The sequence below is a fragment of the Mastomys coucha genome, unplaced genomic scaffold (genome assembly GCF_008632895.1).
Source record: "Mastomys coucha isolate ucsf_1 unplaced genomic scaffold, UCSF_Mcou_1 pScaffold20, whole genome shotgun sequence".
Classification (NCBI taxonomy): Eukaryota; Metazoa; Chordata; class Mammalia; order Rodentia; family Muridae; genus Mastomys; species Mastomys coucha.
Window position 1 is genome coordinate 75,980,196 of NW_022196903.1, and position 16,069 is coordinate 75,996,264.

General features: G+C 40.5%; 1 protein-coding gene across 1 annotated transcript in view; it reads left to right on the forward strand.

The window, feature by feature from the left end:
- Positions 1 to 16,069, forward strand: part of Tacr1 (tachykinin receptor 1) — a 168,684-nt gene that overhangs the window by 100,692 nt on the left and 51,923 nt on the right. Inside the window, exon 3 of the mRNA XM_031382250.1 lies at positions 1,383 to 1,577. Within this exon, the coding sequence (XP_031238110.1) occupies positions 1,383 to 1,577 (195 nt within the window). The remainder of the gene's footprint in view (positions 1 to 1,382; positions 1,578 to 16,069) is intronic.

The following is a 16,069-nucleotide window of genomic DNA, read 5'->3' on the forward strand; positions in this document are numbered from 1 at the left end:
GTCATCCAGTGGGGGTCCTAAAGAACCAACCTCAGGTCATCTGGAAGAATAGTAAAGGCTCTTAACCACTGAACCATCTCTCTAGCCTCAAGGATAAAACTCCTGATGTTGGAAGTACTTACATGTCATTTCTCTCATTTTGTAAGCTGCTGACACGTATTTTGCCATCAGACATATGCTACAGGCATGTCAATAATGAAAATCCCTCTTAGAACATTGCTAGATTGGTTCCCAACTTTAAAAAAAAATCTGATATTCCTTATGAGTTTTTAACACTGTGTGTGTCTAAGTCAGAGAGTCTAAGGATAGACTATAAAAATTAGTTCAGGGACTGGTGAGATAACTCAGCGGTTAAGAGCACCAACTGTTCTTCCAAAGGTCCTGAGTTTAAATCCCAGAAACCACCTGGTGGCTCACAACCATCCATAATGAGATATGACACCCTCTTCTGGTGTGTCTGAAGACAGCTACAATGTACTTCTATATAATAATAAATAAATCTTTAAAAAAACAAAAAGGAATTCAGCTTCCCAGTTGTTTGTCAGGCAGTAGTGGTGCATGCCTTTAATCTCAGCACTTGGGAGGCAGAGGCAGGTGGATTTCTGAGTTCAAGGCCAGCCTGGTCTACAAAGTGAGTTCTAGGACAGCCACGGCTATACAGAGAAACCCTGTCTCAAAAAACCAAAAAAATAAAAAAATAAAAATTGTTTAGACAATATTTGTAAATAATCATTGAGAGGGGCCACAGGAAAGAGAGAGAGCTGTCACTGAGCTCTGAGTCACTGAGTGACTCCTGCACAAGCAGGAGGACCTGAGTTAGTCCACTGAGGTGGGGTCTCCCCCTGAACCCAGAGCTCACAACTTGGTCAGGGTGGAAGCCAGCCCCAGCAATCATCCTCCACCTGATCCCCTTGGATTTAGGGTTACAGGCTTTTGTGGAGACACCCAGTTTGTTACGTAGGTGGTGGGATCTCAACTTCAGTATCCATAGTTGTAGAGCATGAGACCTTGACCTCCGTGTCATCCCTCCAGCTCTCCCCTACCCACCCTGAAAAGAATCTGACTTTGAACTCCAGAATTCATGTGGAAGAGTTGGAACACAGTAATGCACACCTGTAAGCCCTACCTTATACAGACAGGGCCAGGCAGGTCCTTGTAGCTTAGCTATGGCCAGCTAGCTTAGTCTAATTGGTGAGCCCCAAGGTCCAGAGAGAGAGACTGTCTCAAAAAATTGCATAGATGGTTTCTGGGGAAGGACATTGGGGGTTGGCTCCTGGTCTCTATACATAGACAAACTATTGTAAACCCGTGGGTTTCTGGGAATTTCTATGGGCAAGAAAAGCTCATAATGACAGAATGTTGTCCTTTCTTCTGTACTGCAGATACATGGCCATCATTCACCCTCTCCAGCCCCGGCTGTCGGCCACTGCTACCAAAGTGGTCATCTTTGTCATCTGGGTCCTGGCTCTCCTGCTGGCCTTTCCACAGGGCTACTACTCTACCACAGAGAACATGCCCGGCAGAGTCGTGTGCATGATTGAGTGGCCAGAGCATCCCAACAGGACTTACGAGAAAGCGTGAGTAGAGATTTGCCAGTCTTGTGATCAGCTTGGAAGCCACTCTGTGCTGTGCAGAACCTTCCTTGTCCTGACCTTATCCTTTTTTCTTCTTCATTCTTGTGTCAGTGAAGATTTCACACATCTGCCTGACTTCCTCACATCCACTGTTCTGGCATGGTGTTGATACATCTACCACTATTAGGGGATGATGCCCCCAATGCTGTGAAAGACTTATTAGGAATAGGAAGACCTAGTTGCCATGACAGGTATCTCCCAGGTTCCTGGAACAACAGACCCTTTGAGTACTCCACCATCTCTCTTGGGCCTTTTGTCTAAGATGCTTCCCTGCCAGGTTCTGTGTTTCTGGGATGTCACTGTGCCAGGCACAGCATGCTGGAAGGTGAGAACGCCTCCACTCCAATCTCTCTCAGCAATGGCCTGCTCCTCTCCGCTCTAGTACAATCCCTCGGCAGCATGTGTTCCACACTGTTTGCTATTTCATGATGAAATTAAGTGGACATTGCTCATGTGGTAGCTGGTACCATAGAACACATGGTATAGACTATCCCTCTTTCCTATATACCACAGCCCCACTCCCTGCCCACTTTCTTCCTCCTAAACAATGTCACTGCCCTTGAATCTCTTAGCTCGTAAGCTGCCTCTACGGAAGCATCAATCCAAAGCCCTTTCAGGAGACTACAGTGTGAGAAATGAGACATCCCAATCAGACACAAGTATGGAAGACCTAGTATCTAGGGGTTACAGAATACATACAAACAGGCCTACTTGACTTGGAGGAGGAGGGCTGGTCACAGTCTTTTTCAAGATGTCTTAGTAATTTCCCCTAATGCTTCTTGCCCTGGGGGCAACAGCAAAATTTCTTATTCTTTACCTTGTTCCACCCAGCTGAAGGGTGATATGAAATTTCTATAAGCATCCATTTTTGTGGACCGAGAGAGCCAGGATAAAGTGGGTCTTTGGAAAAAACTCACTGAAGTCCTCCACACTCAGGCTTATTCAAATCAAAAACAGCACTGATGTTAGAAACCAAAGACCTGAGATTTTAATTATGAATTGCCACTAGCTATGTGATCACAGGCAAGGATCCCAACGTCTCATCTTTTCTCGAATGGAAGAAAATAAAACATTGTTTCCTGTAAACAAGCGTTCTGAGTATCAGATGAAATGAGGCATAGCTCACATTGTAAACTAGTAAATGTCAAACAGGACTTATGAACCAAATTCATTGGACAACAGTGTAATTGTGTGGCCTTCAAATTTACTAAGTGCTAAGATAAAGCATGGTATCTGTCATGCCACTTAGATCTGAGATTTCCAAAGCCTGTCACACAGCCACTCTGGTGTGTCTGTTACATGGAGCATAGAAGTGTGGCTTGCCAGGAAGCGATGCATAAGACTGAGACATGGCTCTCCAGACACCGACAAAGGAATCTAATCCATCAAGCAGTGGAGGGCGAATGCTCAGCCTAAGGAGATGCTGTAAAATAAGTCTTTCTAGGGAAGCTACAAATATGAGCAAGGTCTCAGTGGGACAAAGGGTATGGCTCCATCAACTGTACAGACCTGAGAACAGGGCCCAGCCAGCTTTCCTCCAAGCGAAGAGGAAAATACCTCCATTAAAATTCCTCATAAAAACAAAAACAAAACCGAGCTACCTGTCAAGATACATACAAGTTCTTTATTCTTACAACAAATTTAAAGCTGAACTCTGAATAGCTTTCTCTTCCCACACAACTGTGGGATTTCAGTCAACAAACAGTGATACTTAGAGACTTGCTTGAGAACATCTTGTTGATTTGCGTTTATTAATGACTAGAAATTTCCTTTGAGACTCAACACAATGCAGTGGGACTGTCATCTTTCCTGGTTTTGAGAACTCAGAGGGAGGTGTTACAGCTGTGTGGGTCGGTTTGCTGTCACTGTTTATTTTACATGGCCACTGTTCTAATTTCAGTCTGTCACCACAATAAAGTACTCTAACCAAAAGAAAGCTCAGAAAGGATAGGGTTTATTCAGCTCAAACTCTCAGGTCACTGTACATCATTGAGCAAACTCAAGGTAGGAGCTTAAAGCAGGAATCACAGAGGAGCACTGCTTGCTGGCTCAATCTCTGGCTCTCTCATACCCAGCTGTCTTACACAGCTCCACCATGTGCCTAGAGAATGGTGCTCCCCACAGTGGGCTGGGCCCTTCCATATCCATTAAGGCAATCAAGACAACCCTCAAAAGACAGGCCAACCTCATAAAGACAACTATTTGATCTTTTTTTGGATGATTCTAGGTTTTGTCAAGTTGATGGTTAATGGAAAGATGGTAACCTATATATAAAACATGACTGTGGGTTGTGAGAATTTGGGAGTATTTACTCAAGAGATGTATCACACCTTTGTTTTCTAATACTAAGTTTAAAAAAACCTATTAGCCATCCATTCATACATTGACTATGATGCAAACATAATTCAAGTACATATGTTTCCACATTAAGTGTTATTTTCTGTGTGCAAATATCCTCTATAATGTATTATGCTATATTTCTAGAAGCTTAAATTTTAACATGTTTATATTCTCTTTTTTAGAACTAATGATTGTCCTTCCCATAGTACATAATAATCCTAAAGTTGATATCAGATGGAAACTCAGTTTTGAGGCATTGGGATAATTAGGATGAACAGGTGGCTCCTGTTCAATGAGATCAGCCCCTGGCCTTATCACTTTCCAGTTCAATCATTAAGAGACAGTCCCTTTAAGGCTTCGAGTCTGCCAGTATACTCCCTATGGAAGTATTGGGAGAAGGAAGTGTGATGGTTAATCCTAATGGCCAGTTTGACAAGATCTACACTCACCATGAAAACATATCTCTAGGTGGGAGAGTACTCCCAGAAAGGTTTAACTGAGAAAGGAAGACCCAGCCTGCAGGTGGGTGGCACCAAGCCATGTGCTAAGATCCAGGATTGAATTTTAAAAGGAAAGCAAGCTGAGCATGGGCATCCATCTCTTTCTGCTTCTGGACTGTGGATGCAAAGTGACCAGTCGCCTTGGGCTCCTGCCTCCATGCCTTCTCCTCTATAATTGACTATTATCTCCTCATAGTGTGAGTCTAAGTAACCTTCCTTCCTTAAGTTGCCTTTTCTCCAAGTATTTTGTACAGCAACAAGACAAGTTAGTAACATAAGAAGCAAATAGCTCACACGAAGTGTAGGGCGTAGGGTCCCACATGTGGTAAAGGTCTAATAGATGCCGACTACTAATATTAGCAGCATTCATTGGTCAGGTGGCTAGCAGGTTAAACAGGAGGCTAAGCAGATGCTTAGGCTCAATTTCTGATAGGTCATTTATACCAAGAAATTAACCGCATAGAAGTATTGTGTTAAATATCATAAATGCCTCCTGACTACATGGAGAACTTCCAAAGCTAGCATTCATTGTTCAGATCCTTTGATAATACACAAATTCAGTAAAGAATTGTGAAAGGCAGGTAGCTTAGGGTTAAAGATAGACTAAGTATTAAATGTGCACATTACAAAGAAAGGTCTAATATTCAATTGGTATATAAAGAGAACTTAAACTTAATTTAGTGTGCATGAAAAACAGAAATTTGAACCATCAGGGGATCATGACACACACCTTCAGACTAGCTGATGGCTTGACCCAACTTGAGTGTTCTAAGTTCTGCAAAGATGGGAACAATGAAAATTTTGTTGACTGCTAGAAAAAAAAACAATCTAAATTTGCAAAATCACATTGCAAAGTGATCTAATCATAGCTCGAAAAACAGAAGCTATGCACACCCAGAAATTTCTCTTAGTGGTAATTACCCTAGCAAAGCTCCTGAACTGAATGCATAGAACATCCTTCTCAGGTAGCATTATACATACTCACCTAAGCTGGAGAGATTTCATATGTTCATAAGTAGAGTATTTTTTTAATGATGGATCCTGTATCACTAATAAAATCAACAAAATGAAGCTCCGTGGGTGGCTCTTACAAATTCTAGAATAAGCATAACAAAATGACATCTTGAAATATCTAATGAGTTGGGAGAATATTGAATTCCAGCAAGGAAATGACACCCTGTAAGCAAAGGTCCCAGTTTCTCCTGCAGAAGAGACAGAGGTTTGATGGAGAAGAGGCACCTGGGGAGCCTATGGTGGGACACTGTGGTTGTTCTTCTTGACCTTGATGGTTGAGGCATCTGTGTATGCTGAAAGGTTGTAAGAACAGGTAATCTATTACTTTGGGCACTGTATATTTCATATTTTCAACCTAAAATTAAATGTAATAAAAAGAATCTTATTGCTGCAAGCTATTAAGATGTTTTCTCTAGGATGCATCAAAATACTCTACCATAATAAATAGGAGAAATTTTCTTCGGAGGTGTAGCCTCTGCCTATGATGATGTTTGTCACAGAAACTTGCCTCTAATCACATCAGACTGATCCTCGCCTATTCTGGCATCTACCAGACCTCTTGTTTTGGCAATGCTAGCTTCTATGAGTCATTTCACCCTGAGTTTTCCCAACTAGCTAAAGAACGATAAGACAAATTCTTGTCTCTAGAAGGGGCACAGCCCCTGTTGGTGCTGTCTTCATAGACAGGAGACTTGGGACCTCAAAAAATATGCACACGTACAGATGTTCACTTCCAAAAAGTCAGCTACAATTTTATTCTGCATTTTAAAAGATGAACATAAAATGGAGTATAACAGAAATTCCTATGACTCTCCAAGCTGTTCCAACTAACCTGATGTCTCACTTTGTTTCTATTGTTGTAATAAAGATTGTGACTAAAAGCAGATTGGGGAGGAAAGGGCCTATTCAGCTTACACTTCTGCATTACAGTCAATGAAGTCAGGCAGGAATCTGGAGGCAGGAAGTGTGGAGGAATACTAACTACTGCCTTGATCCTCATGGCTTCCTCAACCTACTTTCTTATACAACCCAGAAGCACCTGCCTAGAAGTGGTTCTGCCCACAGTGGAATGAGCCCTCACATGTCAATCATTAATTAAGAAAATACCCCCACGGACTTTCCCACAAGCCATTCTAGTGGGGGTGGCATTACCTCAGCTGAGTTTCCCTCTCCTCAGACTTCTCTAGTTTGTGTCAAATTGACAAGAACTTAACCGCATATATACTGACAAATATTCTTCCAGATGAATACTAGTCTTCATATTTTGAGAAGACATATTCATATAATTCAGCACAAATACAGTCTCACAAAACGCAACTTATCTTGCTTATTATTCTACATCCTGTTTTTATCTTAACAATGTCTTGAAATGTTTCTGTGCCAAGACACAAAGGGCTTCTTTGCTTATTCAAGGGACAGTGTTCCCTCCCCTAATCTTTAAACCTTTAACATCATTTCTACACTCATTAATTGGTGGCCTTTGAATGGCTTCCAACTTTTGGCTATGTCACTTACATCTATCTTGTAAGGATGTCTAAAGTATCCATGGTGGAATATGAGCAGTTGTCTACCCAGAAATGCATCAAGGCGCATTCTCACCAGCAATGTGGAAGAGTTCTCATTTCTCCACTGCATATTAGCAAAATATATTCTTAAAGCTTTAGGATTTTTCCCAGCTGGTGGGGAAAGATGGCATTTCATTAACGCTAAAATGTATGGCCTTTTGTCATGAATGAGTTGTAATATCTTTTCATAATTCCACAGAGACTTCCACATATACTTTATATCATCCTGATACCATAAATGATTTCCTAGGTCATTAAGCATTTCTTTACAACATGATGTAAATGTGTGTGAAAAATAATAGAAATCTAGAGACAAGCTAATATAAGCAGATGATAGAGATAGGGAGTACAAACATAGATAAATAATGATACATAGATAGACATATAGATAGATAAATAGATAATAGATAAATGGATAGATAGATAGTAGAGAATTATGATAATGATTCATATATCTTAAATAGATATGTATAGAGAGATGGTAAATAGATAATAAATATATAGGTAGATGATAATTGAAATGGATAAATTATAGATAGATGATTGGTTGGTGGATAACTATATATATATATATATAAATGATGACAGTTAATAGATTGATAGATAATAAATCAATAAATGTTAGACAAGTAGATATGATAGGTAGATAGATAACTTCCAAATAGGCTGCTTCTAGCTGCATCCCTGGATCCCCAGGAGGACAGCTGAGTTTCTTCTGATGTTCTCTGCTGATGTTTACAATCTGCAGTAATAGAAAATTATGCCAATACAATAATGTCACAAAAATGGGCACTTAGGCTCATCATGAATACTAATTTGCAGTTGAGTCCTGCCCTAATTAGTAACCCAGTAGCCTGATTGTGGCTGATCTAGCAAAACAGTGATCTAACCCAGGGGATCCTATAAAAGCGGCTTTGATTGAAAAGTGTCAAACAATGACTTCAAGTGTGGCCAAAAGTAACTCTACCCTAGGCTGGAGAGATGGCTCAGTGGGTAACGGACTGCTCTTCCAAAGGTTCTGAGTTCAAATCCCAGCAACAACATGGCGGCTCACGACCATCCGTAATGAAATCTGACACCCTCCTCTGGAGTGTCTGAAGACAGCTACAGTGTACTTACATATAATCAATAAATAAATATTTAAAAAAAAAAAGAAACTCTACCTACTAGAGCAAACATCACAGAGAAAAGATGAAAGAATAAAGAAGAAAAAGTTGTCTTTTTCCATTAATTGATTAATTTATTTATTTATTCAGTTTACATCCTGGTCACAGCTCCCCTCCTTCTAGTTCCTCCCACAGCCCCTTCCCACATTCTCTTTTCCCCTTCACCTCTGAGAAGGGGGAGGTCCTTCCTGGGTACCAACCCACCCTGGCACCTCAAGTCACTGCAGGACTAGATACAACTTCCCCCACTGAGGCCAGACAAGACACCCCACGTTGGGGAACAGGATCCAAGGGGAAGGCAACAGAGTCAGAGTAAGCCCCTGTTCCAGTTGTTGGGGACCCTCACGAAGACCAAGCTCAACATCTGTTACATATGTGCAGGGGGCCTAGGTCCAGCCCTTGTATGTTCTTCGGTTATTGGTTCAGCCTCTGGGAGCTCCTAAGGGTTTAGGTGAGTTGATTCTGTTGGTCTTCTTATGGAGTCCCTATCCCATCCGGGTTCCTCAATCCTTCCCCCAACTCTTCATAAGACTTCCTGAGCTCTGCCTGTTCTTTGGGTGTGGGTCTCTGCATCTGTTTCAGTCAGCTGCTGGGTGGAACCTCTCAGAGGACACCTATACTACTAGGCTCCTTTTTGAAGCATAACAGAGTATTAATAGTGTCAGGGATTGGTTCTTGCCAATGGGATGGATCTCGGGTTGGGCCAGTCATTGGTTGGTTACTCCCTCGATCTCTGCTCCATCTTTATTACTGTACTTCTTGTAGGCAGGAAAATTTTGAGGTTGCAGGTTTTGTGGGTGGTTGGTGTCCTTCTCCCTCCACCAGAAGTCTTGCATAGCTGCAGGAGGTGACCACTTCAGGTTCCATATACCCAGCTACTAGGAATCTCAAAGCTGTCTTTATCTAAAGCATTTCACCTCGCCACTTCTGTTAGATGTACAGTAATTTTCAAGGGAGTGTTACTAAAGCTGATCTTAGGCTCTTGCATGAGCTGTATGGGTTGCATGGTGGCAGCTGTCCAGGAGGCACCAGGACAGTGGCCCCAAATGACAAAAGAGATGAATGAACTAATGTCTCTTCATTGGAGAAGTTACCACCAACACCAAGAAAAAGTCTGTAATTTTCTGTAAAAATGAAGAAGACATCCAAGCAATTCAGGCAGCTAGGGGGATTTCAGCATCATTAATTCATTCATTATTCTGATCATCTCTCCTTTCCTGTTAATTACACTGCTATGTACATAACTGTGGTATAGTTTAAGTAAGACATGTCTAATCAGAATCTATATACTCCCTGTAGTCTTCAAAGGAGATTATGTGAGAAAGTAGTGTCATTCTTGATGACGTACTTGGAGCTGCTGTGGACATACATGTAAGTGAGCATGGATATATTAACTAGCAAGTGTACATCTGCACCAATTCTAACAAAAACTATAAACTTATGGCACTGCTGGGGCTGGAGAGATGGTTCCAGTTTCAGGAACCCAGCGCCCTCTTCTGGTCACCACAAGCACTGCATGCACATAGTGAACATACATGCATGCAAGCAAATACTCAAATAGGTAAAAAAAAATTTTTTTAATCTCTTTTGAAAACTATGACACTGTCAATATTACAACATTTTCTCTTCTTTCAAAACCTATCATCAGAATCAGCTAAAATTTTACATTTGTATTCTTTACTTCCATTAATAACAGCAATTGAAAACAATCAGTGCTTGGCAGAGAATGAGATCAGAAAAATAAAAGAAAATATTAGAAAACACACCTCTGAAGAACTTCTGGAATTTTCTACCTTTTTATTATTTCAAGGAGACAGGACAGAGAGAGAGAGAGAGAGAGAGAGAGAGAGAGAGAGAGAGAGGGAGAGAGAGAGACTAGTTTTGTTTTGCCAAGCTCCTCTGGGCTTTGACCAGGAAATGTAGGCACACCTGTGGTTTGGCTATTGGGCTTCATCTTCCCCCCATACTCTCTGCATTGATAAACATAGCCAGGGCCCCAAGCCTCATCATCGCACTAGATGAGAAGCTGGTAAGCCAAGAAGGAAGAATTCTTTGACACTACAGGAGAGATGGTAGCATGGAATGCAAGACTAATGGGACACGGGTAGTGTGAGGGAGAAAGAGAATAGTGGGGCCAGGGCTCACTGGGAAGGGGGATGAGGGAGCAGAACAGAGAGAAAATGCAAATGGGGATAAGTAACACTAAGACTGCTTAAAAATGCCCCACGGAACCTTGGTATTTTATAAGATATATACATGTATATATAGTTTATATTTATATAAATATAATATTTTATGTAAAATATAAATATATAAAGTTTAAATGCAGTTGCTCTCTATGAAGGGGGTAATGCTCTCCAACATATAAGAGATTATCAAGAAAAAATCTCAATAGCAGGAGTGGTGTACCCTCCTCTCTTTGAGTTGTTGGAGTTGGGTCACAGGACATGGAGAGATCAAGCTGCTTCTGACCTGGAAGCTTTCTCCCTACCTGTTAGCTTTCATAGTGACAGAAGGCCCTATGCAGGCTACTGAGGGAGACAGGTCATCCGTAGTTGTGACCTCTGTGAGCTACAGTAATGACTAGGCTGCCAAGATAAATCCATTGGTGCCATGGTGGCATGAATATTATAGGGGTCACCAGCTACTTTCTTTTTTTTAAGATTTATTTATTTATTATGTATACAGCATTCTGTCTGCACATATGACTGCAGGCCAGAAGAGGACACCAGATCTCATTATAGATGGTTGTAAGCCACCATGTGGTTGCTGGGAATTGAACTCAGGACCTCTAAGAAGAGCAGCCAGTGCTCTTGACCTCTCAGCCATCTCTCTAGCCCCAGCTACTTTCTTATTAGATTCAAAGCCCACTCCACAGTATGGAACTTACATCTGGCTCTGTAAACCTGTCCACACACCGATGACTCAGGAGCTCTTAGGCCCTGAGCTCTGAGTCATCCTGAGCTACTATTATTTTGTTAAAGGGATATAGGACCAAGCTGCCTTCTAAATACTTACCTTTATACCCACAGATTAGTACAGCCCTCAGCCTTCAGCAGCAGAGATTCTCTCTACAATGTATGTGGTTAATACTGATACAAATGACACATCCTTGGCCACATCTACTTAGAAAGTCAAAGTGATGGGGTCACTAATTGGGGGTCCTTTTGGAAGGTTGCAGCCAACTTCTAGTGCGGCTCAGAAGATCAAGCTTAAACAGTCCTGAGAGCATAATGCTCAATCAGATAGAAGATAAGTGTCTGAGAAACCAGGAATAACCAAATTGGCACATCGTGAGAACCAGTAGGGGGGGAAATACTGAACATGAATTGTATTTAGGAGCTGAGAAGTTGGCTCAGTAAGAATGCTTGTTGTATAAACATTAAGACATAAGTTCAAATCCCTAACAGCAAAACTGTGAGTGGTGGGTCAAGGAAGTGAGCCAATAGAATTAATAGAGCTTGCTGGTTCCCATCCTAGCTCTAGGTTTCGTAAGAAATATAGTCTTGATGGAATGAAGTGAAGAGAGATAGATCAGGACCTCCAATGTCCTGCTCTGGCTTCTGCATATGTATTCACAGAGACATGCACACATTTAGTACACACACACACACACACACACACACACACACACACACTTCTCAGAATACATTCATGCTGGTCACTTATATAAAATGCTTTGTGGCCTTTTTGGTTGTTTGTTTGTTTGTTTGTTTGTTTGTTTTTGTTTTTGGAGACAGAGTTTCTCTGTGTTGCCCTGGCTGTCCTGGAACTCACTCTATAGACCAGGCTGGCCTCGAACTCAGAAATCTGCTTTGTGCCTTTTAAAAGATGTATTTATAGAAGTCCCTGGGATGAAAAAAATCTGTGCAAGGAAATCCTTTCTGGAGTAGAGAACAATATGGAGAGCCTTATCACTTACTATATGCACTTGGAATAACTGAATACAAGCAGCTGGCAAAGATTAGTCTCCAGACACAACCCGTTAAGCCAATTCTATTTACAAGTGCAGATAGAAACATCCCAATTAAAGTACTCACCAAGGAGCTGGAGAGACGACTAATTAAGAGTGCTTGCTGCTTGCTCTTGCTGAGGACAGGGGTTCGAGTCCCAAAACCCACATCATAGCTCACAAACATCTGTAACTCCACTTCCAGAGAATCCAACACCCTCTTATGGCCCCCACAGGCTCATGCACACATGTAGTACACATAAAATCATACAAGCAAATACACATATGCAGGATACAAAAGCATAAATAAATCTTTAAAATACTAAGAACTACAAAGCTGTATTAGAAAAGCAATGCATAGTTTCTGAGCATGACTTTTTCTAGCAAATAAGATTATTAAATTATCAGGAAATCTATTATTATGCTTTATTAACTTAATTGGTCAGAGAGAAGCTTCTCATTCATCTCCATAAATGCCTTAATGGTTTGTTAAAAATGCTATATCTAATCTCTTAAGGAAAATTGGCTCATATCAGAAGCAACCCTGAACCAAAAAGAAACTGAAGAGATCTCTTTCCAACAGAAACAAAACAAGAAGACTTGGAATGATTAGGATCTGTATAAAAGCAATGGAAAATACCAGAAGTCTTAGACTGTACTGAATGACACATGAGAATGTTTGAGAAGTGTGTCTTGTAAGATGGAAAACTCAGAAAATACATAATTATGTCTCCTATGTCTAATATAATTCCATAAAGGTCTGAGTCCTTCAGCCAGCTCCAAAAGTAACTTTAGGTGATTAAGAAAGGGAACATTTTGGATGACTAAATATATGTACACTATTTCAAGAAAATGTTGAAGAAAAGTAAGTAATTTTGGTATCAGCAAAATAATGGGAAAGAATGACAAGAAGCAATTTTCTCTTCCAGTTGTTGAAGAAGTCAATGCTAACGACAAAGAAAAAAAAAAAAAACAAGGAAACACATACACACACACACAAACACACACATGCCACATATATGCACACCACACACACCCATATATATACCACACACATACTACACACACACTCAGATACCACACACAAACTTCCATATACCATGCACACACAAACTACATACACACCACACATACACAAACTACACACACAAGTACATAAACAAAAAACACGTGCACAACATTCACACACTATACTTCACACATACACCTAGACCAGAGAAATCCAAGTATGTAAAATACTACATTTAGTATATGCTAAAGACAGCTCATTACATATTTGTTTGAAATCTGACTAACTCAAAACATCATGGAAGCCTGCCCTCACATGAGCTTGTGGATACTGCACTGGAGCTGTGCGTATATTTAAACCCCTTTCCTTTTCAAAAGTTAGGGTTTTTAAATAGGTAACACGTGTGGCTTAAAAGACAGGAAACATAAAAGGGTAGGCAGGGGGGTTCCTGGCCATCTTTCTATCCCTCTCCAACACCTACTCTCTTGTCCAGACCACTGTTCTTAGTCTCCTGTTACCCTTCCAGGGTTTCTTTACATCATCTAATAAAGCATAGACATATGCTCTTATTTTGTCCTCTCTTAACACAAAATACATCACGCAAGCTATCCTTGCTGTTATGTGCTGTAGGAAGCCCTCTTGTTGCTTCTTTACACTGCATCATATTCTTCTGCATGCAAGCCCTATTGTGTAGCTCATACGCTCCTGATTTATAGCAGGAGTGTTCCTGGGGTTTTGCTGCTTTTAATCATATTGCTGTTCATACTTTTCACTGTGAGAAGTTTTGCAGGACAGAAAGACTGATCACTTTGCTTAAATCTTGGGTTTCCTAAATTTATTTGGCCACAGACTATTTTGTTAACCCTTAAGCATCCTACAGGGATATTATTCTAAAGACACGCTCTGAAAAAAAAATTCCAGGTTAAATATAAAACTGGATTTCCTGCCAGCAAATTAAAACCTATACATCTTCCAAATAAGATGGGAGAGAGCAGAGGTTCTCACAGCACATGCCCAAGGCCAAGGGCAAAATGAAACAGATTGCTGGTTCTGATATAATTATAGACACAAATATATATGAAAATAGATAGATAGATAGATAATAGATTTATTAAATCCTATGTAACAGAAAACTTAAGATAACCATCTTCAAAAATATAATAAAATGTAAACTATGAAATAAACTATTACTAAAGTTAAGATGGAAACCTGTAATTAATAACTATAAATCAAGACTCTCAAATCCAAGGGCTTGTGAAAGAATGTGAAAAGTTGTATTACAAAAATGGAGACAACTTTCTGTTCATTTGACCATTTCACACTAAACTTGATGACAATGCTAAGTATGAACAGGTTTCTGAGGCAGGGGAATGCATCAGTGTCTAAATGCATGCTTGATGTGAGTCAACAATTGCACTCTTATGAATTGTTTGCTCTTAATTTTATGTGCACAGGTGTTTTGCATGCAAGTATGCCTATGCATCATGTGTATGCCTGGTAGCTGTAGAGGCCAGAAGAGGACATCAGATCCCCTGGAACTGGAGTTAGAAATGATTATGAGCCATGTTGTGGATGCTGGGAATTGAACCCAGGTTCTCTGGAAGAGCAGACAGTGCTCTTAACCACTAAGCCATTTCTCCAGCCCACCCACTTAAAAATTAAGGGTAAAAATGTATACATAAGTCTTTGATGCCAGGATGCTTAATTAGATTGTAAATTAGAAACAACTATTTAATAATTATAAACTGATTAAGAGATGCATACAAAGGAAAATGGGGCTGTTGTTTACAATGTTGTTGTACAAACTTAGGAACATGATAATACATTTATGGCATTCTGATCATGAATATTAAACAGATGTCTAGGTAACATACATAGATAGGTTCATATATGAGACTTGTTAGTCCCCGTGTGTACTCACAGGCTGAAAAAAAAAAGCAACCAAGTTTAATGCTCAATAATTTTTTAAGTCTTTGTGACTGGGTAGTTAAGAATGCTTACTGCTCTTGCAAAGGGTCTAGGTTTGGTTCTCAGCACCCTTATCAGGTGATGCATAACTGCCTCTAAGTCTAGCTCCAGAAGATCTGCACACACACACACACACACAGAGACCATAAGCATAATTTGAAATAAAATAAATTTTAAAAATTGAATTAGATGTGTATAGCAGTTTTATTTATAATAGCCAAAATGTCTAAGCCAAATGTCCTTTCACAGGCAAATAGACAAAGAAACTGCTATATGCAACAATGTATATGCATTGACCTAGACGAAATGCGATCTCAATGTTTTCAATTAAGGACTGAGAAGAAACTCCCGAGTACAGTGCTTGCCTAGCATGCATGAGGACGTAGGTTAGATCCCAAACACTACAAATATCAAAAATAAACTCATGGTTTCCTCTCAAAATGACCAAATTTTAATAAACCTAGTGGTTGCCAGGACTAGCAAGACGATGTAACTGTTGTTGTTTAGGCAAAAAGCTTTGTTTAGGCTTGGAAGTGACTCAAGGCTATTAATATCAAAGCCTGCTCCTAGTGACACACTTCATACAATCAGTGTTCAGGGAAGTAACTAGAGAAGGCTGTGTGTATCAGTCCTTATTGCTGTGATAAAATACCACGACCAAGACAATGGATAGAAGGAAGGGTTTATTCTAGCTTATGATGGCAGAGGGATTGAGTCCATAATGTCAGGGAAACACAGCAGCAAGAGGCAAGCAAGGCAGCAGGAGCAGGGAGCTGAAAGTCCACACCTTCAAATGTAAGCATAATGAAGAGAGAGGGAGGAAAGGAGAGAGAGGGGGGAGGGAGGGAGAGAGAAAGAGAGGAAGGGAGAGAGAGAGAGAGGAAGGGAGAGAGAGAGGGAGGGAGAGAGAAAGAGAGAGAG